Genomic DNA, 25,195 nt, shown 5'->3' on the forward strand with positions numbered 1-25,195 from the left:
AGAGGGCAAATGCGAGTTGGGGTAAGAGAGTATCATTAAACCTTAGGGAGGATAAAAAGATGTTTTGGAAGGAGGTAAATAAAGTGCGTAAGACAAGGGAACAAATGGGAACCTCAGTGAAGGGGGTTAATGGGGAGGTGATAACAAGTAGTGGTGATGTGGGAAGGAGATGGAGTGAGCATTTTGGAGGTTTGTCGAATGTGTTTGATGATAGAGTGGAAGATATAGGGTGGTTTGGTCGAGGTGGTGTGCAATGTGAGAGGGTTAGGGAGAATTATTTGGTAAGCAGAGAAGAGGTAGTAAAAGCTTTGCAGAATATGAAAGCAGACAAGGCAGCAGGTTTGGATGGTATTGCTGTGGAATTTATTAAAAAAGGGGGTGACTGTTTTGTTGACTGGTTGGTAAGGTTATTTAATATATGTATAGCTCATGTTGATTTGCCTGAGGATTGGCGAAATGCTTGCATAGTGCTATTGTACAAAGGCAAAGGGGATAAAAGTGAGTGCTCAAATTACAGAGGTATATGTCTGTTGAGTATTCCTGGGAAATTATATGGGAGGGTATTGATTGAGAGGATGAATGCATGTACAGAGCATCAGAATGGGGAAGAGCAGTGTGGTTTCAGAAGTGGTAGAGGATGTGTGGATCAGGTGTTTGCTTTGAAGAATGTATGTGAGAAATACTTAGAAAAGCAAATGGATTTGTATGTAGCATTTATGGATCTGGAGAAAGCATGTGATAGAGTTGATAGAGATGCTCTGTGGGAGGTATTAAGAATATATGTTGTGGGAGGCAAGTTGTTAGAAGCAGTGAAAAGTTTTTATCGAGGTTGTAAGGCATGTGTACGTGTAGGAAGAGAGGAAAGTGATTGGTTCTCAGTGAATGTAGTTTTGCGGCAGGTGTGTGTGATGTCTCATTGGTTGTTTAATTTGTTTATGGATTCGGTTGTTAGGGAGGTGAATGAAAAAGTTTCGGAAAGAGGGGCAAGTATGCAGTCTGTTGTGGATGAAAGAGCTTGGGAAGTGAGTCAGTTGTTGTTCGCTGATGAAACAGCGCTGCTGGCTGATTCATATGAGAAGCTGCAGAAGCTTGTGACTAAGTTTGGTAAAGTGTGTGAGAGAAGAAAGCTGAGAGTAAATGTGAATAAGAGCAGGGTTATTAGGTACAGTAGGATTAAGGGATAATTCAACTGGGAGGTAGGTTTGAATGAAGAAAAACTGGTAGAAGTGAAGTGTTTTAAATATCTGATTTTAAATATTTGATGCACGAGACCGGGTTACAGTGATGGATGATTTGAATGCAAAATTGAGTAATGTGGCAGTTGAGGGAATGATTGGTGTACATGGGGTGTTCAGTGTTGTAAATGGAAATGGTGAAGAGCTTGTAGATTTATGTGCTGAAAAAGGACTGGTGATTGGGATTACCTGGTTTAATAAGAGAGATATACATAAGTATACATATATAAGTAGGAGAGATGGCCAGAGGGCGTTATTGGATTACGTGTTAATTGACAGGCGCGCGAAAGAAAGACTTTTGGATGTTAATGTGCTGAGAGGTGCAACTGGAGGGATGTCTTATCATTATCTTGTGCAGGCGAAGGTGAAGATTTGTAGAGGTCTTCAGAAAAGAAGAGAGGATGTTGGGGTGAAAAGCGTGGTGAGAGTAACTGAGCTAGGGAAGGAGACTTGTGGGAGGAAGTACCAGGAGAGATTGAGTACAAATGGAGAAAGGTGATAACAAAGGACGTAAGGAGAGTGCAGGAGGAATGGGATGTATTGAGGGAAGCAGTTATTGCTTGTTGAAAAGATGCTTGTGGCATGAGAATCGTTGGAGGTGGGCGTTTAGAAAGGGTAGTGAATGGTGGGATGAAGAAGTAAGATTATTAGTGAAAGAGAAAAGAGAGACATTTGGACGATTTTTGCAGGGAAATAAAGCATTAATTTCCTGCAAAAATCGTCGAAATGCCTCTTTCTTCTCTTTCACTAATAATCTTACTTCTTCATCCCACCACTCACTACCCTTTCTAATCTGCCCACCTCCCAAGCTTCTCATGCCACAAGCATCTTTTGCCCAAGCCATCACTGCTTCCCTAAATACACTCCATTCCTCCCCCATTCCCCTTACCTCCTTTGTTCTCACCTTTTTCCATTCTGTATTCAGTCTTTCCTGGTACTTCCTCACACAAGTCTTCTTCCCAAGCTCCCTTACTCTCACCACTATCTTCACCCCAACATTCTATCTTCTTTTCTGAAAGTCTCTACAAATCTTCACCTTCGCCTCCACAAGATAATGATCAGACATCCCTCCAGTTGCACCTCTCAGCACATTAACATCCAAAAGTCTCTCTTTCGCGCGCCTATCAATTCACACGTAATCCAATAACGCTCTCTGGCCATCTCTCCTACTTACATGCGTATACTTATGTATATCTCTCTTTTTAAACCAGGTATTCCCAATTACCAGTCCTTTTTCAGCACATAAATCTACAAGCTCTTCACCATTTCCATTTACAACACTGAACACCCCATGTATACCAATTATTCCCTCAAGTGCCACATTACTCACCTTTGCATTCAAATCACCCATCACTATAACCCGGTCTCGTGCATCAAAACCACTAACACACTCATTCAGCTGCTCCCAAAACACTTGCCCCTCATGATCTTTCTTCTCATGCCCAGGTGCATATGCACCAATAATCACCCATCTCTCTCCATCCACTTTCAGTTTTACCAATATCAATCTAGAGTTTACTTTCTTGCACTCTATCACATACTCCCACCACTCCTGTTTCACGAGTAGTGCTACTCCTTTTCTTGCTCTTGTCCTCTCACTAACCCCTGACTTTACTCCGAAGACATTCCCAAACTACCCTTCCCATTTACCCTTGAGCTTCGTTTCACTTAGAGCCAAAACATCCAGGTTCCTTTCCTCAAACATGCTACCTATCTCTCCTCTTTTCTCATCTTGGTTACATGCACACACATTTAGACATCCCAATCTGAGCCTTCGAGGAGGATGAGCACTCCCTGCGTGACTCCTGCTTCTGTTTCCCTTTTAGAAAGTTAAAATAGAAGGAGGAAGGGTTTCTAGCCCCCTGCCCCCGTCCCCTTTAGTCGCCTTTTACGACACGTGAGGAATGTGTGGGAAGTATTCTTTCACCCCTATCTCCAGGGATATATATATATATATATATATATATATATATATATATATATATATATATATATATATATATATATATATATATATATATATATATATATATATATATATATATATATATATATATATATATATATATATATATATATATATATATATATATATATATATTCGTACATATATATATATATATATATATATTTTACAGCGATAGCCCTAAATCTCGTGTCCAAAATATTTCGGAGTGAAACAGGTTGATGTGTCACTGAACCTTAGGCTCTGGACATGTTCAGTTAAAATTTGTTTCGAAATTGAACTCAGATAAACAGGGCCAAACGGTATGCGTGTAGGGAGACCTTCTTGTATCTAAATTTTTAAAAGAAAAAAAAGAAGCCAAATAGGAAGTCTCATACTCCTCAAACGCTCAAATTGGGGCGTCTGAAAGTTTGTGAATAGAACCAAGATGAGAGGAGAGGAGAGGCAGGTTGCACGTTTTAGGAAAGAAACCTGGATGTTCTGGATTTAAGCGAAACAAAGCTCAAAGGTAAGGGGGAAGAGTGGTTTGGAAATGTCTTGGGAGTAGAGTCAGAGGTTGGTGAAAGGACAAGAACTATGGAAGGAGTAGCACTGCTCCTGAAATAGGAGTAGCGGGAGTGTGTGACAGAGTGTAAGGAGATAAATTCTAGATTGAGGTTCGTAAAACTGAAAGTGGATGGCAAGAGATGGATGATTATTGGTGTCTTATGCACCTGGTCATGGGAAGAAAAAGTCATGAGAGGCAAGTGTTTTGGGAGCAGCTGAGAGTGTATGCCAGCATTTTTTTTTTTTTTTATGTAAGAGACTGGGTGTCAGTCATAGGTGATTTAAATGCGAAGGTAAGTAATGTGGCAGTTAAGGGTAGAATCTGGAAGTTGACGTGCACAAACCAAGGGCGAGCCATGTGTGGAAGTTGATGTGCACAACCCGGCGTATTCAGTGTTATTAATGGAAATGGTGAACAACTAGCGGAGATGTGTGCTGAAAAAGGGCTTATGGTTGGGAGTACCTGATCTAAAAAGAGGGATATGCACAAGTATACAGCGGGCATTATTCGATTACATATTGATTGATTGGCGCGTAAAAGAGAGACTTTGGAATGTATATGTGCTGAGAGGTGCATCTGGTGGGATGTCTGGTCACTATCTTGTGGAAGCGAGGGTGAAGAAATGTAGAGGTTTTCGGAAAAGAGGAAAGAATATCTGTGAGAAGAGAGTGGTGTGAGTAGGTGAGTTTGGAACAGAACCTTGTGTGAAGAAATACCAAGAGTGATCGAGTGGAGAATGGCAAAGATGAGAGTATATGAAGCAAAGAAAGTGGGTGAGGATTTGGAGGTATTTAGGGAAGCAGTGCTGGCATTTGAAAGAGATGCATTTGGAAAGCGCAAGGTGAGAAGTGGTCAGATCAGAAAGTTCAGTGAGTGATGGGATGAAGAGAAAACCGATGCGTTTGGACGATACTTACAAGGAAGGAGTGCAAATGATTGGCAGATAAATGAGAGAAAGCAAAAGGAGGTCAAGAGGAAGGTGCAGGGGTTGAAAAAGAGGTCAAATAAGTGCTGGGGTGAGAGAGCATCTATTAAACTTTAGGGAGAATAAGATGTTTTGGAAGGAGGTAAATAATGAGCGAAAAACATCGGTAAAGGGAGCCAATGGGGAAGTGGTAACAGGTAGTGATATCTGAACTCTATATTCCGGTATTATATTTAGTCTAACTTTCTAAAGAGGGATTATCGATGCATCAAAAGAAAAAAAAAAGAGAAAGGGACACATCTGAAACCTGCACATTGTAGGATATAGTTCAAAGTATGGAGAGAGAACCAACTAATCCAGACATCTCAAGAGAGATGAACAGATATTTTGAAACCCTCTTTCGCATCCTCTATTAAAGAGATGGTCTCTTTTTTCGGGCATTTAGTCGGCTGTGCTGTCTCATCTAATATTTGGAATATCTTCCAGAGCTTGAGTGTTGAAGGCACCTCAACTGTCGGCACCACAACGTCCAAAGTTCGATACTGTCTCTCTCAGGTTGTTCTTCTCCTAAGGTAAGTTCTCTGCGAAGTAGGGAAGTTGACTTTTGTAAATACACCAACTAAGGACAACGTTTCCAAACCCCATCTGGTTACGAATGTCTTTTATACAACGCAAAAACGACATCAGAAGCAATATCTGACTAGGATGAGTCAATGAACGCAGAAATAGAAGCTAACAGGATACAGTCACCAACTGGCCTTCTGGATTCTCTTGCCCAGTCACAGGGAAGGGAAATATGGGTAGTTACTGCTCTCTTAACGCAAACATTCATTTTCTGTATTAAGACAACTATTCCTTTCCAAGAATGTTTACCAGTCAGATTTGTCAGCTGGGACTGTTCAACCTTGGCATGTGATTCAGTAAGTTATCATTCCAGCTGTCACTCAAAGTTCTTCATCCTATTAGCAATACAAAGTTATAATCTGCAGTTTTATAGGATTACTTTTTCATCATCATCAGCCAAGTGTATCTACTGGAAATGATAAAAATACAAATCAGCTATATCAGTTCAGTAGGATTACACAAACATATGACCTGTGACTTCAAAGGACCATTTATTACCATGACCTGTGAATTCAAAAGACCATTTATTACTATGACCTGTAACTTCAAAAGACCATCTATTACTATGACTTGCTAAAGAGCAAAATATCTTATCATCATACCACTACAGCCCAAAAGGTTTTATGCTGGCATGATCATGTGTGTCTCATAGTCTAATCATATCGTTTTCTTAACAAGGAAGTGTCTGGCCTGTTACCCTCATTGATAACACTTATCAGCCCTTATCTTAGCTTTAGGAAACTGTTCTTCTTTTCGCCACCAGGACACCGAAGCTGCGTATCATCACTATCAGTATGTGCGTGGACTACTTCGTGGTAGCCATGGTCTTCTTCGGCTTGGGTCTGGGCGCTTCGACCCTGCAAGTTGACCCATACCTGTACATGGTCATCTCGGGTCTTGTGGAGATCCCCTCGTCCACAGTCATCATCCCCTTCGTGTCTTGGTTTGGCCGCAAGAGGATGACGGAGTACAGCTTCTTGGTGTGTGGCGTGGCTTTGTTGAGTCAGCCACTGGTTCCTCAAGGTCATTATCAACCTATACCTGAGCTTCCTTCTTTATGGCATGAGTCGAAAAGAATTTTGATATTGCATGTACAATCGTAGCATGCGTACACACGCATGTAAGACATGCGTTCGTGTAGGCATACATGCTTATGTTATCTAGGTTTTCCGTTACCTTCATGCATACTATGCTGCTTCCTGTAGGGCGCGGTGGCGTCAGGAATGGATGAAGGCGAGCAAATATAAATACGTATATATATGGATGGTATTGCAGTGGAATTTATTTAAAAAGGAGGTGACTGTATTATTGACTGGTTGGTAAGGTTATTTAATGTATGTATGACTCATGGTGAGGTGCCTGAGGATTGGCGGAATGCGTGCATAGTGCCATTGTACAAAGGCAAAGGGGATAAGAGTGAGTGCTCAAATTACAGAGGTATAAGATTGTTGAGTATTCCTGGTAAATTATATGGGAGGGTATTGATTGAGAGGGTGAAGGCATGTACAGAGCATCAGATTGGGGAAGAGCAGTGTGGTTTCAGAAGTGGTAGAGGATGTGTGGATCAGGTGTTTGCTTTGAAGAATGTATGTGAGAAATACTTAGAAAAGCAAATGGATTTGTATGTAGCATTTATGGATCTGGAGAAGGCATATGATAGAGTTGATAGAGATGCTCTGTGGAAGGTATTAAGAATATATGGTGTGGGAGGAAAGTTGTTAGAAGCAGTGAAAAGTTTTTATCGAGGATGTAAGGCATGTGTACGTGTAGGAAGAGAGGAAAGTGATTGGTTCTCAGTGAATGTAGGTTTGCGGCAGGGGTGTGTGATGTCTCCATGGTTGTTTAATTTGTTTATGGATGGGGTTGTTAGGGAGGTAAATGCAAGAGTTTTGGAAAGAGGGGCAAGTATGAAGTCTGTTGGGGATGAGAGAGCTTGGGAAGTGAGTCAGTTGTTGTTCGCTGATGATACAGCGCTGGTGGCTGATTCATGTGAGAAACTGCAGAAGCTGGTGACTGAGTTTGGTAAAATGTGTGAAAGAAGAAAGTTAAGAGTAGATGTGAATAAGAGCAAGGTTATTAGGTACAGTAGGGTTGACGGTCAAGTCAATTGGGAGGTAAGTTTGATTGGAGAAAAACTGGAGGAAGTAAAGTGTTTTAGATATCTGGGAGTGGATCTGGCAGCGGATGGAGCCATGGAAGCGGAAGTGGATCATAGGGTGGGGGAGGGGGCGAAAATCCTGGGAGCCTTGAAGAATGTGTGGAAGTCGAGAACATTATCTCGGAAAGCAAAAATGGGTATGTTTGAAGGAATAGTGGTTCCAACAATGTTGTATGGTTGCGAGGCGTGGGCTATGGATAGAGTTGTGCGCAGGAGGGTGGATGTGCTGGAAATGAGATGTTTGAGGACAATGTGTGGTGTGAGGTGGTTTGATCGAGTAAGTAACGTAAGGGTAAGAGAGATGTGTGGAAATAAAAAGAGCGTGGTTGAGAGAGCAGAAGAGGGTGTTTTGAAATGGTTTGGGCACATGGAGAGAATGAGTGAGGAAAGATTGACCAAGAGGATATATGTGTCGGAGGTGGAGGGAACGAGGAGAAGTGGGAGACCAAATTGGAGGTGGAAAGATGGAGTGAAAAAGATTTTGTGTGATCGGGGCCTGAACATGCAGGAGGGTGAAAGGAGGGCAAGGAATAGAGTGAATTGGATCGATGTGGTATACCGGGGTTGACGTGCTGTCAGTGGATTGAATCAGGGCATCTGAAGCATCTGGGGTAAACTATGGAAAGCTGTGTAGGTATGTATATTTGCGTGTGTAGACGTATGTATATACATGTGTATGTGGGTGGGTTGGGCCATTTCTTTCGTCTGTTTCCTTGCGCTACCTCGCAAATGTGGGAGACAGCGACAAAGCAAAAAATATACATATATATATATATATATATATATATATATATATATTATCCCTGGGGATAGGGGAGAAAGAATACTTCCCACGTATTCCCTGCGTGTTGTAGAAGGCGACTAAAAGGGGAGGGTGCGGGTGGCTGGAAATCCTCCCGTCTCTTTTTTTTTTTTTTCAATTTTCCAAAAGAAGGAACAGAGAAGAGGGCCAGGTGAGGATATTCCTTTATTCTTAACGCTACCTCGTTGACGCGGGAAATGGCGAACAGTATAAAATATATATATATATATATATATATATATATATATATATATATATATATATATATATATATATATATATATATATTTTCCCTGCAAAAATTGAGTGGGAGATGTATAAAAGAAAGAGACAGGAGGTCAAGAGATAGGTGCAAGAGGTGAAAAAAAGGGCAAATGAGAGTTGGGGTGAGAGAGTATCATTAAATTTTAGGGAGAATAAAAAGATGTTCTGGAAGGAGGTAAATAAAGTGCGTAAGACAAGGGAGCAAATGGAAACTTCAGTGAAGGGCGCAAATGGGGAGGTGATAACAAGTAGTGGTGATGTGAGAAGGAGATGGAGTGAGTATTTTGAAGGTTTGTTGAATGTGTTTGATGATAGAGTGGCAGATATAGGGTGTTTTGGTCGAGGTGGTGTGCAAAGTGAGAGGGTTAGGGAAAATGATTTGGTAAACAGAGAAGAGGTACTAAAAGCTTTGCGGAAGATGAAAGCCGGCAAGGCAGCAGGTTTGGATGGTATTGCAGTGGAATTTATTAAAAAAGGGGATGACTGTATTGTTGACTGGTTGGTAAGGTTATTTAATGTATGTATGACTCATGGTGAGGTGCCTGAGGATTGGCGGAATGCGTGCATAGTGCCATTGTACAAAGGCAAAGGGGATAAGAGTGAGTGCTCAAATTACAGAGGTATAAGTTTATTGAGTATTCCTGGTAAATTATATGGGAGGGTATTGATTGAGAGGGTGAAGGCATGTACAGAGCATCAGATTGGGGAAGAGCAGTGTGGTTTCAGAAGTGGTAGAGGATGTGTGGATCAGGTGTTTGCTTTGAAGAATGTATGTGAGAAATACTTAGAAAAGCAAATGGATTTGTATGTAGCATTTATGGATCTGGAGAAGGCATATGATAGAGTTGATAGAGATGCTCTGTGGAAGGTATTAAGAATATATGGTGTGGGAGGAAAGTTGTTAGAAGCAGTGAAAAGTTTTTATCGAGGATGTAAGGCATGTGTACGTGTAGGAAGAGAGGAAAGTGATTGGTTCTCAGTGAATGTAGGTTTGCGGCAGGGGTGTGTGATGTCTCCATGGTTGTTTAATTTGTTTATGGATGGGGTTGTTAGGGAGGTAAATGCAAGAGTTTTGGAAAGAGGGGCAAGTATGAAGTCTGTTGGGGATGAGAGAGCTTGGGAAGTGAGTCAGTTGTTGTTCGCTGATGATACAGCGCTGGTGGCTGATTCATGTGAGAAACTGCAGAAGCTGGTGACTGAGTTTGGTAAAGTGTGTGGAAGAAGAAAGTTAAGAGTAAATGTGAATAAGAGCAAGGTTATTAGGTACAGTAGGGTTGAGGGTCAAGTCAATTGGGAGGTGAGTTTGAATGGAGAAAAACTGGAGGAAGTGAAGTGTTTTAGATATCTGGGAGTGGATCTGGCAGCGGATGGAACCATGGAAGCGGAAGTGGATCATAGGGTGGGGGAGGGGGCGAAAATTCTGGGGGCCTTGAAGAATGTGTGGAAGTCGAGAACATTATCTCGGAAAGCAAAAATGGGTATGTTTGAAGGAATAGTGGTTCCAACAATGTTGTATGGTTGCGAGGCGTGGGCTATGGATAGAGTTGTGCGCAGGAGGATGGATGTGCTGGAAATGAGATGTTTGAGGACAATGTGTGGTGTGAGGTGGTTTGATCGAGTGAGTAACGTAAGGGTAAGAGAGATGTGTGGAAATAAAAAGAGCGTGGTTGAGAGAGCAGAAAAGGTTGATTTGAAGTGGTTTGGGCACATGGAGAGGATGAGTGAGGAAAGATTGACCAAGAGGATATATGTGTCGGAGGTGGAGGGAGCAAGGAGAAGAGGGAGACCAAATTGGAGGTGGAAAGATGGAGTGAAAAAGATTTTGTGTGATCGGGGCCTGAACATGCAGGAGGGTGAAAGGAGGGCAAGGAATAGAGCGAATTGGATCGATGTGGTATACCGGGGTTGACGTGCTGTCAGTGGATTGAATCAAGGCATGTGAAGCGTCTGGGGTAAACCATGGAAAGCTGTGTAGGTATGTATATTTGCGTGTGTGGACGTATGTATATACATGTGTATGGGGGGGCGGGGTTGGGCCATTTCTTTCGTCTGTTTCCTTGCGCTACCTCGCAAACGCGGGAGACAGCGACAAAGTAAAAAAAAAAAAAAAATATATATATATATATTATATATATATATATATATATATATATATATATATATATATATATATATATATATATATTTATATATATATATATATATATATATATATATATATATATATATATATATATATATATATATATATATATATATATATATATATATATATATATTGTTCTCACCTTTTTCCATTCTGTACACAGTCTCTCCTGGTACTTCCCCACACAGGTCTCCTTCCCAAGCTCACTTACTCTCACCACCTTCTTCACCCCAACATTCACTCCTCTTTTCTGAAAACCCATACTAATCTTCACCTTAGCCTCCACAAGATAATGATCAGACATCCCTCCAGTTGCACCTCTCAGCACATTAACATCCAAAAGTCTCTCTTTCGCACGCCTGTCAATTAACACGTAATCCAATAACGCTCTCTGGCCATCTCTCCTACTTACATAAGTATACTTATGTATATCTCGCTTTTTAAACCAGGTATTCCCAATCATCAGTCCTTTTTCAGCACATAAATCTACAAGCTCTTCACCATTTCCATTTACAACACTGAACACCCCATGCATACCAATTATTCCCTCAACTGCCACATTACTCACCTTTGCATTCAAATCACCCATCACTATAACCCGGTCTCGTGCATCAAAACCGCTAACACACTCATTCAGCTGCTCCCAAAACACTTGCCTCTCATGATCTTTCTTCTCATGCCCAGGTGCATATCCACCAATAATCACCCACCTCTCTCCATCAACTTTCAATTTTACCCATATTAATCGAGAATTTTCTTTCTTACATTCTATCACATACTCCCACAACTCCTGTTTCAGGAGTATTGCTACTCCTTCCCTTGCTCTTGTCCTCTCACTAACCCCTGACTTCACTCCCCAGACATTTCCAAAGCACTCTTCCCCTTTACCCTTGAGCTTCGTTTCACTCAGAGCCAAAACATCCAGGTTCCTTTCCTCAAACATACTACCTATCTCTCCTTTTTTCACATCTTGGTTACATCCACACACATTTAGGCACCCCACTCTGAGCCTTCGAGGAGGATGATCACTCCCCGCGTGACTCCTTCTTCTGTTTCCCATTTTAGAAAGTTAATACAAGGAGGGGAGGATTTCCGGCCCCCCGCTCCCGTCCCCTCTAGTCGCTCAATTGCATTTTTTCCCTGCAAAATCGTCCAAATGCCTCTCTCTTCTCTTTCAATAATACTCTTACTTCTTCATCCCACCACTCACTACCCTTTCTAATCAACCCACCTCCCACTCTTCTCATGCCGCAAGCATCTTTTGCGCAATCCATCACTGATTCCCTAAATACATCCTATTCCTCCCCCACTCCCCTTACTTCCATTGTTCTCACCTTTTTCCATTCTGCACTCAGTCTCTCCTGGTACTTCCTCACACAAGTCTCCTTCCCAAGCTCACTTACTCTCACCACCTTCTTCACCCCAACATTCACTCCTCTTTTCTGAAAACCCATACTAATCTTCACCTTAGCCTCCACAAGATAATGATCAGACATCCCTCCAGTTGCACCTCTCAGCACATTAACTTCCAAAAGTCTCTCTTTCGCACGCCTGTCAATTAACACGTAATCCAATAACGCTCTCTGGCCATCTCTCCTACTTACATAAGTATACTTATGTATATCTCGCTTTTTAAACCAGGTATTCCCAATCATCAGTCCTTTTTCAGCACATAAATCTACAAGCTCTTCACCATTTCCATTTACAACACTGAACACCCCATGTATACCAATTATTCCCTCAACTGCCACATTACTCACCTTTGCATTCAAATCACCCAACACTATAACCCGGTCTCGTGCATCAAAACCACTAACACACTCATTCAGCTGCTCCCAAAACACTTGCCTCTCATGAGAGCTGGGGTGAGAGAGTATCATTAAATTTTAGGGAGAATAAAAAGATGTTCTGGAAGGAGGTAAATAAAGTGCGTAAGAGAAGGGAGCAAATGGGAACTTCAGTGAAGGGCGCAAATGGGGAGGTGATAACAAGTAGTGGTGATGTGAGAAGGAGATGGAGTGAGTATTTTGAAGGTTTGTTGAATGTGTTTGATGATAGAGTGGCAGATATAGGGTGTTTTGGTCGAGGTGGTGTGCAAAGTGAGAGGGTTAGGGAAAATGATTTGGTAAACAGAGAAGAGGTACTAAAAGCTTTGCGGAAGATGAAAGCCGGCAAGGCAGCGGGTTTGGATGGTATTGCAGTGGAATTTATTAAAAAAGGGGGTGACTGTATTGTTGACTGGTTGGTAAGGTTATTTAATGTATGTATGACTCATGGTGAGGTGCCTGAGGATTGGCGGAATGCGTGCATAGTGCCATTGTACAAAGGCAAAGGGGATAAGAGTGAGTGCTCAAATTACAGAGGTATAAGTTTGTTGAGTATTCCTGGTAAATTATATGGGAGGGTATTGATTGAGAGGGTGAAGGCATGTACAGAGCATCAGATTGGGGAAGAGCAGTGTGGTTTCAGAAGTGGTAGAGGATGTGTGGGTCAGGTGTTTGCTTTGAAGAATGTATGTGGGAAATACTTAGAAAAGCAAATGGATTTGTATGTAGCATTTATGGATCTGGAGAAGGCATATGATAGAGTTGATAGAGATGCTCTGTGGAAGGTATTAAGAATATATGGTGTGGGAGGAAAGTTGTTAGAAGCAGTGAAAAGTTTTTATCGAGGATGTAAGGCAAGTGTACGTGTAGGAAGAGAGGAAAGTAATTGGTTCTCAGTGAATGTAGGTTTGCGGCAGGGGTGTGTGATGTCTCCATGGTTGTTTAATTTGTGTATGGATGGGGTTGTTAGGGAGGTGAATGCAAGAGTTTTGGAAAGAGGGGCAAGTATGAAGTCTGTTGGGGATGAGAGAGCTTGGGAAGTGAGTCAGTTGCTGTTCGCTGATGATACAGCGCTGGTGGCTGATTCATGTGAGAAACTGCAGAAGCTGGTGACTGAGTTTGGAAAAGTGTGTGAAAGAAGAAAGTTAAGAGTAAATGTGAATAAGAGCAAGGTTATTAGGTACAGTAGGGTTGAGGGTCAAGTCAATTGGGAGGTGAGTTTGAATGGAGAAAAACTGGAGGAAGTGAAGTGTTTTAGATATCTGGGAGTGGAACTGGCAGCGGATGGAACCATGGAAGCGGAAGTGGATCATAGGGTGGGGGAGGGGGGCGAAAATTCTGGGAGCCTTGAAGAATGTGTGGAAGTCGAGAACATTATCTCGGAAAGCAAAAATGGGTATGTTTGAAGGAATAGTGGTTCCAACAATGTTGTATGGTTGCGAGGCGTGGGCTATGGATAGAGTTGTGCGCAGGAGAATGGATGTGCTGGAAATGAGATGTTTGAGGAGAATATGTGGTGTGAGGTGGATTGATCGAGTAAGTAACGTAAGGGTAAGAGAGATGTGTGGAAATAAAAAGAGCGTGGTTGAGAGAGCAGAAAAGGGTGTTTTGAAATGGTTTGGGCACATGGAGAGAATGAGTGAGGAAAGATTGACCAAGAGGATATATGTGTCGGAGGTGGAGGGAACGAGGAGAAGAGGGAGACCAAATTGGAGGTGGGAAGATGGAGTGAAAAAGATTTTGTGTGATCGGGGCCTGAACATGCAGGAGGGTGAAAGGAGGGCAAGGAATAGAGTGAATTGGATCGATGTGGTATACCGGGGTTGACGTGCTGTCAGTTGATTGAATCAAGGCATGTGAAGCGTCTGGGGTAAAGCATGGAAAGCTGTGTAGGTATGTATATTTGCGTGTGTGGACGTATGTATATACATGTGTATGTTGGTGGGTTGGGCCATTTCTTTCGTCTGTTTCCTTGCGCTACCTCGCAAACGCGGGAGACAGCGACAAAGCAAAAAAAAGAAAAAAAAGAAAAAAAAAAAATATATATATATATATATATATATATATATATATATATATATATATATATATATATATATATATATATATATATATATATAAATATATATATATATATATATATATATATATATATATATATATATATATATATATATATATATATATATATATATATATATATATATATATATATATATATAAATATATATATATTTATATATATATATATATATATATATATATATATATATATATATATATATATATATATATATATATATATATATATATATAATTTATTTTTTAATATAGTTTGTCGCTGTCGCCCGGGTTAGCGAGGTAGCACAAGGAAACAGATCGAGGAATGGACCAACCCACCCATATACACATGTATATACATAAACGCCCATACACGCACATATACATACCTATACGTTTCAACGTATACATACATATACATACACAGATATAATATACATATATATATATACATGTACATATTCATACATGCTGCCTTTATCCAATCCCGATGCCACCCCGCGACACATGAAATGGCGCCCCCCTCCCACCGCGTGCGCGCGAGGTAGCGCTAGGAAAAGAAAACAAAGGCCACATTCGTTCACACTCAGTATCTAGCTGTCATATATAATGCACCGAAACCACAGCTCCCTTTCCACATCAAGGCCCTACAAAACTTTCCTTGGTTTACCCCAGACGCTTCAAATGCCCTGGTTTAATCCACTGACAGCACGTCGACCCCGGTATACAACATCGTTCCAATTAACTCCATTCCTTGCACGCCTTTCACCCTCCTGCATGTTCAGATCTTTTTCACTCTATCCATCCACCTCTAATTTGGTCTCCCACTTCTCCTCGTTCTTGCTCTTATTCATATTTAATCTCAACTTTCTCCTTTCACACACTTTACCATGCTCAGTCACCAGCTTCTGCAGTTTCTCACCCGAATCAGCCACCAGCGCTGTATCATCAGCGAACAACACCTGACTCACTTCCCGAGCCATCTCATCCAAAACATACTGCATACTTGCCCCTCTATCCAAAACTCTTGCATTCACCTCCCTAACAACCCCATCCATAAAGAAATTAAACAACCATGGAGACATCTCGCACCCCTGACGCAAACTGACATTCACTTGGAGCCAATCACTTTCTTCTCTTCCTACTTGTACGCACACCTTACACCCTCGATAAAAACTCTTCACTGCTTCTAGCAACACCATATACCACACCATATACTCTTAATACCTTCCACAGAGCCTCTCTATCAACTCTATCATATGCATTCTCCAGATCCATAAATGCTACATACAACTCCATTTCTTTTGCTAAATATTTCTCACATATATTCTTCAAAGCAAACACATGCTCCACACATCCTCTACCACTTCTGAAACCACACTGTCCTTCCCCAATCTGATGCTCTGGTACATGCCTTCACCCTCACAATCAATGCCCTCTCATACAATTTCCCAGGAAAACTGAAGAAACTTATACCTCTGTAATTTAAACACTCACCTTTATCCCCTTTGCCATTGTAAATTGGCACTATGCATGCATTCCACCAATCCTCTGGCATTTCATCATGAACCATACATACACTGAATATTCTCACCAACCAGTCAACAACAAATTCACTCCCTTTTTTGATATATTACCCAGTAATATCATCCAAACCCGCCGCCTTGTCGGCTCTCAGCTTCCCCAAAGCTTTCAATACCTCTTCTCTCTTCACTAAACAATTATACCTGACCCTCTCACTTCGCACACCACCTCGACCAAAATACCCAATATCTGCCACGCTATCATCTAACACATTCAAGAAACCTTCAAAACACTCACTCTACCTCCTTCACACATCACCACTACTTGTTACTACCTCCCCATTAGCCCCCTTCACCGATGTTACCATTTGTTCTCTAGTTTTACGCATTTTATTTACCTCTATTCAAAACATTTTATTCTCCCTGAAATATAGTGATACTCTCTCACACCAACTCTCATTTTCCCTCTTTTTCACCTCTTGCACCGTTCTCTTGACCTCGTCCCTCTTACTTTTATACATCTCCCACTCATTTACACTATTTGCCTGCAAAACTCGTCCAAATGCCTCTTTCTCTTCTCTTTCACTAATAATCTTACTTCTTCATCCCACCACTCACCACTCTTCCTATTCTGCCCACCTCCAACGCTTCTCATGCCACAAGCATATTTTGCGCAAGCCATCACTGCTTCCCTAAATACATCCCATTCCTCCCCCACTCCCCTTACCTCCTTTGTTCTCACCTTTTTCCATTCTGTAGTGTTGTCTGAGGTATGAGCTGTGGAGCGAGTGAGAGAAGTGGGTGACACATGCACAGGCACACATGACAAAGCTACCATGCACTGCTCTGCTCTCTCTCTCTCTCTCTCTCTCTCTCTCTCTCTCTCTCTCTCTCTCTCTCTCTCTCTCTCTCTCTCTCTCTCTCTCTCTCTCTCTCTCTCTGCACGCAAATCCTGTTTTCTTTTTCTATTTCATACTTGATCGCCATTTCCCGGTTTAGCGAGGTAGTCCCCCCAGGAATATCCAAAGAGAGGCTGTATCCGCCTCTCACTTCCATTCTCCAGATGCCTTAAAAGGACTAAATCGGTCCTCTGTAGGATGTTTGATATTCTAATGTAGATTTCATTTTCCAGATTACAAATGGCTGTCGGTCACGTTGGTTATGATAGGGAAATTGAGCAGTACGACAGCGTTCAGCATCATATTCCTGTATGCCTCCGAGCTCTACCCGACTGAGATTCGAACCCGGGGTATGAGTGCGGTCATGATGTCCTCCAGAGCAGGAGCTATCGTCTCGCCGTATCTCATGAGCGCCTTGGTGGGTCAAGATCACGCACATGTTTCCTTACACAGTCACTCCCTCTCCCTCATGAACACTCCTAACGCAGAGGACAGCGACAAAGTTATTTATCATTATCTATTTTGCTTTGTCGCTCTCTCCCGTGTTGGCGAGGTAGCGCAAGGAAACAGACGAAAGAATGGCCCAACCCACCCACATACACATGTATATACTTACACGTCCACACACGCAAATATACATACCTATACATCTCAACGTATACATATATATACACACAGAGACATATACATATATACACATGTACATAATTCATAGTCTGCCTTTCTTCATTCCCATCGCCACCTCGCCACACATGAAAAATCACTATCCCCTCCCCCCCTCATGTGTGCGAGGTAGCGCTAGGAAAAGACAACAAAGGCCACATTCGTTCACACTCTGTCTCTAGCTGTCATGTTATAATGCACCGAAACCACAGCTCCCTTTCCACATCCAGGCCCCACACAACTTTCCATGGTTTACCCCAGATGCTTCACATGCCCTGGTTCAATCCATTGACAGCACGTCGACCCCGGTATACCACATCGTTCTTATTCACTCTATTCCTTGCACGCCTTTCACCCTCCTGCATGTTCAGGCCCCGATCACTCAAAATCTTTTTCACTCCATCCATCCACCTCCAATTTGGTCTCCCACTTCTCCTCGTTCCCTCCACCTCTGACACATATATCCTCTTGGTCAATCTTTCCTCACTCATTCTCTTCATGTGACCAAACCAATTCAAAACACCCTCTTCTGCTCTCTCAACCACACTCTTTTTATTACCACACATCTCTCTTACCATATTATTACTTACTCGATCAAATCACCTCACACCACATATTGTCCTAAAACATCTCATTTCAAGCACATCCACCCTCCTCCGCAGAACTCTATCCATTGCCCACGCCTCGCAACCATATAACATTGTTGGAACCACTATTCCTTCAAACATACCCATTTTTGCTTTCCGAGATAATGATCTCAACTTTCACATGTTCAACGCTCCCAGAATTTTCGCCCCGTTCCCCACCCTATGATTCACTTCCGCTTCCATGGTTCCATCCGCTGCCAAATCCATTTCCAGATATCTAAAACACTTCACTTCCTCCAGTTTCTCTCCATTCAAACTTACCTCCCATTTGACTTGACCCTCAACCCTACTGCACCTAATAACCTTGCTCTTGTTCACGTTTACTCTCAAATTTCTTCTTTCAAACACTTTAACAAACTTAGTCACCAGCTTCTGCAGTTTCTCACATAAATCAGCCACCAGCGCTGTATCATCAGCGAACAACAACTGACTCACTTCCAAAGCTCTCTCATCCACAACATATATATATATATATATATATATATATGTGAATGTAGGTTTGCGGCAGGGATGTGTGATGTCTCCATGGTTGTTTAATTTGTTTATGGATGGGGTTGTAAGGGAGGTAAATGCAAGAGTCCTGGAAAGAGGGGCAAGTATGAAGTCTGTTGGGGATGAGAGAGCTTGGGAAGTGAGTCAGTTGTTGTTCGCTGATGATACAGCGCTGGTGGCTGATTCATGTGAGAAACTGCAGAAGCTGGTGACTGAGTTTGGTAAAGTGTGTGGAAGAAGAAAGTTGAGAGTAAATGTGAATAAGAGCAAGGTTATTAGGTACAGTAGGGGTGAGGGTCAAGTCAATTGGGAGGTGAGTTTGAATGGAGAAAAACTGGAGGAAGTGAAGTGTTTTAGATATCTGGGAGTGGATCTGTCAGCGGATGGAACCATGGAAGCGGAAGTGGATCATAGGGTGGGGGAGGGGGCGAAAATTTTGGGAGCCTTGAAAAATGTGTGGAAGTCGAGAACATTATCTCGGAAAGCAAAAATGGGTATGTTTGAGGGAATAGTGGTTCCAACAATGTTGTATGGTTGCGAGGCGTGGGCTATGGATAGAGATGTGCGCAGGAGGATGGATGTGCTGGAAATGAGATGTTTGAGGACAATGTGTGGTGTGAGGTGGTTTGATCGAGTAAGTAACGTAAGGGTAAGAGAGATGTGTGGAAATAAAAAGAGCGTGGTTGAGAGAGCAGAAGAGGGTGTTTTGAAATGGTTTGGGCACATGGAGAGAATGAGTGAGGAGAGATTGACCAAGAGGATATATGTGTCGGAGGTGGAGGGAACGAGGAGAAGAGGGAGACCAAATTGGAGGTGGAAAGATGGAGTGAAAAAGATTTTGTGTGATCGGGGCCTGAACATGCAGGAGGGTGAAAGGAGGGCAAGAAATAGAGTGAATTGGAGTCATGTGGTATACAGGGGTTGACGTGCTGTCAGTGGATTGAAGCAAGGCATGTGAAGCGTCTGGGGTAAACCATGGAAAGCTGTGTAGGTATGTATATTTGCGTGTGTGGACGTGTGTATGTATATGTGTATGGGGGGGGGGGTTGGGCCATTTCTTTCGTCTGTTTCCTTGCGCTACCTCGCAAACGCGGGAGACAGCGACAAAGTATAAAAAAAAAAAAAAAAAAAAATATATATATATATATATATATATATATATATATATATATATATATATATATATATGTATATATATATTCTTTTTTTTTTTGTCGCTGCCTCCCGCGTTTGCGAGGTAGCGCAAGGAAACAGACGAAAGAAATGGCCCAACCCACCCCCATACACATGTATATACATACGTCCACACACACAAATATACATACCTACACAGCTTTCCATGGTTTACTCCAGATGCTTCACATGCCCTGATTCAATCCACTGACAGCACGTCAACCCCGGTATACCACATCGATCCAATTCACTCTATTCCTTGCCCTCCTTTCACCCTCCTGCATGTTCAGGCCCCGATCACACAAAATCTTTTTCACTCCATCTTTCCACCTCCAATTTGGTCTCCCACTTCTCCTCGTTCCCTCCACCTCCGACACATATATCCTCTTGGTCAATCTTTCCTCACTCATTCTCTCCATGTGCCCAAACCATTTCAAAACACCCTCTTCTGCTCTCTCAACCACGCTCTTTTAATTTCCACACATCTCTCTTACCCTTACGTTACTTACTTGATCAAACCACCTCACACCACACATTGTCCTCAAACATCTCATTTCCAGCACATCCATCCTCCTGCGCACAACTCTATCCATAGCCCACGCCTCGCAACCATACAACATTGTTGGAACCACTATTCCTTCAAACATACCCATTTTTGCTTTTCGAGATAATGTTCTCGACTTTCACACATTCTTCAAGGCTCCCAGGATTTTCGCCCCCTCCCCCACCCTATGATCCACTTCCGCTTCCATGGTTCCATCCGCTGCCAGTTCCACTCCCAGATATCTAAAACACTTTACTTCCTCCAGTTTTTCAAACTTACCTCCCAATTGACTTGACCCTCAACCCTACTGTACCTAATAACCTTGCTTTTATTCACATTTACACTTAACTTTCTTCTTTCACACACTTTACCAAACTCAGTCAACAGCTTCTGCAGTTTCTCACATGAATCAGCCACCAGCGCTGTATCATCAGCGAACAACAACTGACTCACTTCCCAAGCTCTCTCATCCCCAACAGACTTCATACTTGCCCCTCTTTCCAAAACTCTTGCATTCACCTCCCTAACAACCCCATCCATAAACAAATTAAACAACCATGGAGACATCACACACCCCTGCCGCAAACCTACATTCACTGAGAACCAATCACTTTCCTCTCTTCCTACACGTACACATGCCTTACATCCTCGATAAAAACTTTTCACTGCTTCTAACAACTTGCCTCCCACACCATATATTCTTAATACCTTCCACAGAGCATCTCTATCAACTCTATCATATGCCTTCTCCAGATCCATAAATGCTACATACAAATCCATTTGCTTTTCTAAGTATTTCTCGCATACATTCTTCAAAGCAAACACCTGATCCACACATCCTCTACCACTTCTGAAGCCACACTGCTCTTCCCCAATCTGATGCTCTGTACATGCCTTCACCCTCTCAATCAATACCCTCCCATATAATTTACCAGGAATACTCAACAAACTTATACCTCTGTAATTTGAGCACTCACTCTTATCCCCTTTGCCTTTGTACAATGGCACTATGCACGCATTTCGCCAATCCTCAGGCACCTCACCATTAGTTATACATACATTAAATAACCTTACCAACCAGTCAACAATACAGTCACCCCCTTTTTTAATAAATTCCACTGCAATACCATCCAAACCTGCTGCCTTGCCGGCTTTCATCTTCCGCAAAGCTTTTACTACCTCTTCTCTGTTTACCAAATCATTTTCCCTAACCCTCTCACTTTGCACACCACCTCGACCAAAACACCCTATATCTGCCACTCTATCATCAAACACATTCAACAAACCTTCAAAATACTCACTCCATCTTCTTCTCACTTCACCACTACTTGTTATCACCTCCCCATTTGCGCCCTTCACTGAAGTTCCCATTTGCTCCCTTGTCTTACGCACTTTATTTACCTCCTTCCCGAACATCATTTTATTCTCCCCAACTCTCATTTGCCCTCTTTTTCACCTCTTGCACCTTTCTCTTGACCTCCTGTCTCTTTCTTTTATACATCTCCCACTCAATTGCATTTTTTCCCTGCAAAAATCGTCCAAATGCCTCTCTCTTCTCTTTCACTAATAATCTTACTTCTTCATCCCACCACTCACTACTCTTTCTAATCTGTCTACCTCCCACGATTTTCATGCCATAAGCATCTTTTGCGCAATCCATCACTGATTCCTTAAATACATCCCATTCCTCCCCCACTCCCCTTACTTCCATTGTTCTCACCTTTTTCCATTCTGTACTCAGTCTCTCCTGGAACTTCCTCACACAAGTCTCCTTCCCAAGCTCACTTACTCTCACCACCCTCTTCACCCCAACATTCACTCTTCTTTTCTGAAAACCCATACAAATCTTCACCTTAGCCTCCACAAGATAATGATCAGACATCTCTCCAGTTGCACCTCTCAGCACATTAACATCCAAAGGTCTCTCTTTCGCGCGCCTGTCAATTAACACGTAATCCAATAACGCTCTCTGGCCATCTCTCCTACTTACATACGTATACTTATGTATATCTCGCTTTTTAAACCAGGTATTCCCAATCACCAGTCCTTTTTCAGCACATAAATCTACAAGCTCTTCACCATTTCCATTTACAACACTGAACCACCCATGTATACCAATTATTCCCTGAACTGCCACATTACTCACCTTTGCATATATATATATACATACATATATATATATATATATATATATATATATATATATATATATATATATATATATATATATATATATATATATATATATATATTTATATATATGTATATATATATATATATATATATATATATATATATATATATATATATATATATATATATATATATATATATATATATATATATATATATATTTATATATATATATATATATATATATATATATATATATATATATATATATATATATATATATATATATATATATATATATATATAAATATATATATATATATATATATATATATATATATATATATATATATATATATATATATATATATATATATATATATATATATATATATATATATATATATATATATATATATATATATATATATATATATATATATATATATATATATATATATAAAGTGTATGTATGTAAGTAGGAGAGATGGCCAGAGAGCGTTATTGGATTACGTGATAATTGATAAGCGCGTGAAAGAGAGACTATCGTATATTGATGTACTGAGAGGGGCAACTGGAGGGATGTCTGATCATTATCTTATGAAGGCGAAGGTGAAGATTTGTAGAGGTTTTCAGGAAAGAGGAAAGAATGTTGGGGTGAAGAGAGTCGTGAGAGTAAGTGTGCTTGGGAAGGAGACTTGTGTGAGGAAGTACCAGGAGAGAATGAGTACAGAATGGATAAAGGTAAGAACAAAGGACATAAGGGGAGTGGCAGAGGAATGGGATGTATTTAGGGAAGTAGTGATGGCTTGCGCAAAAGATGCTTGTGGCATGAGAAGCGTGGGAGGTGGCAGATGAGAAAGGGTAGTGAGTGTTGGGATGAAGAAGTTAGATTTTTAGTGAAAGAGAAGAAAGAGGTATTTGCACGATTTTTGCAGGAAAATAATGCAAATGAGTGGGAGATGTATAAAAGGAAGAGGCAGGATGTCAATAGAAAGATGCAAGATGTGAAAAAGAGGGCAAATGAGAGTTGGGGTGAGAGAGCATCATTATATTTTAGGGAGAATAAAAAGATGTTATGGAAGGAGGTAAATGATGTGCGTAAGATAAGGGAATCAATGGGAATTTCAGTGAAGGGTGCTAATGGGGAGGTGATAACAAGTAGTGGTGATGTGAGAAGGAGATGGAGTGAGTATTTTGAAGGTTTGCTGTATTTGTTTGATGATAATGTGGCAGATATACGGTGTTTTGGCCGAGGTGGTGTGCAAAGTGAGAGGGTTAGGGAGAATGATTTGGTAAACAGAGAAGAGGTAGTAAAAGCTTTGCGGAAAATGAAAGCCGGCAAGGCAACGGGTTTGAATGGTATTGCAGTGGAATTTATTAAAAAAGGGGGTGACTGTATTGTTGACTGCTTGGTAAGGTTATTCAATGAATGTATGACTCATAGTGAGCTGCCTGAGGATTGGCGGAATGCATGAATAGTGCCATTGTACAAAGGCATAGGGGATAAAAGTGAGTGCTCCAATTACAGAGGTATAAGTTTGTTGAGTATTCATGGGATATTATATGGGAGGGTATTGAATGAGAGGGTGAAGGCATGTACAGAGCATCAGATTGGGGAAGAGCAGTGTGGTTTCAGAAGCAGTAGAGAATGTGTGGATCAGGTGTTCGCTTTGAAGAATGTATGTGAGAAATACTTAGAAAAACGAATGGATTTGTATATAGCATTATGGATCTGGAGAAGGAATATAATAAAGTTGATATGGATGTTCTTTGGCGGGTATTAAGAGTATGTGGTGTGGGAGGCAAGTTGCCCTAAGCAGTGAAAAGCTTTTGTCGAGGTTGTAAGGCATGTGTACGAGTAGGAAGAGAGGAAAGTGATTGGTTCCCATTGAATATCGGTTTACCTCGAGGGTGCGTGATGTCTCCATGGTCGTTTAAGTTGTTTATGGATGGGGTTGTTAGGGTGGTAAATGCCAGAGTTTGGAGAGAGGGGCAAGTAAGCAGTCTGTTGTGGATGAGAGGGCTTGGGAAATGTGTCAATTGTTGTTCGATGATGATATATCGCTGGTGGCTGATTCAGATGAGAAACTGCAGAAGTTGGTGACTGAGTTTGGTAAAGCGTGTGAAAGAAGAAAACTGAGGCTAAATGTGAATAAGAAGAATGTTATTAGGTTCGGTAGGGTTGGGGGACAAGTCAATGAGGAAGTAAGTTTCAATGGAGATAAACTGGAGGAAGTGAAGTGTTTTAGATATCTGGAAGTGGATTTGGCAGCAGATGGAACCATGGAAGCTTAAGCGAGTCGCAGGGTGTGGGAGGAGGCGAAGGTTCTGGGAGCGTTTAAGGATGTGGGGAGGGCCAGAACGTTATCTCGGAGAGCGAAAATTAGCATGTTTGAAGGAATGGTTGTTCCAACAATGAAATATGATTGCGAGGCGTAGGCTGTAGACATGGTTGTGCGGAGGAAAATGGATGTGTTGGAAATAAGATGTTTGAGGACAATATGTGGTGTGAGGTGGTTTGATCGATTAAGTAATGAAAGGGTAAGAGACATGTGTGGAATAGA

At 41.4% G+C, this 25,195-nt stretch overlaps 1 protein-coding gene across 2 annotated transcripts in view; it reads left to right on the plus strand.

Moving 5' to 3' along the window:
• The window catches only part of LOC139764694 (organic cation transporter protein-like), a 120,749-nt gene that overhangs the window by 89,491 nt on the left and 6,063 nt on the right, over nucleotides 1-25,195 (plus strand). For both annotated transcript variants that reach the window (XM_071691581.1, XM_071691580.1), the window contains exons 9-11: nucleotides 5,160-5,245; nucleotides 6,061-6,320; nucleotides 17,210-17,394. In XM_071691581.1, coding sequence (XP_071547682.1) covers nucleotides 5,160-5,245; nucleotides 6,061-6,320; nucleotides 17,210-17,394 — 531 coding nt within the window. The remainder of the gene's footprint in view (nucleotides 1-5,159; nucleotides 5,246-6,060; nucleotides 6,321-17,209; nucleotides 17,395-25,195) is intronic.

The sequence above is a fragment of the Panulirus ornatus genome, chromosome 50 (genome assembly GCF_036320965.1).
Source record: "Panulirus ornatus isolate Po-2019 chromosome 50, ASM3632096v1, whole genome shotgun sequence".
Classification (NCBI taxonomy): domain Eukaryota; kingdom Metazoa; phylum Arthropoda; class Malacostraca; order Decapoda; family Palinuridae; genus Panulirus; species Panulirus ornatus.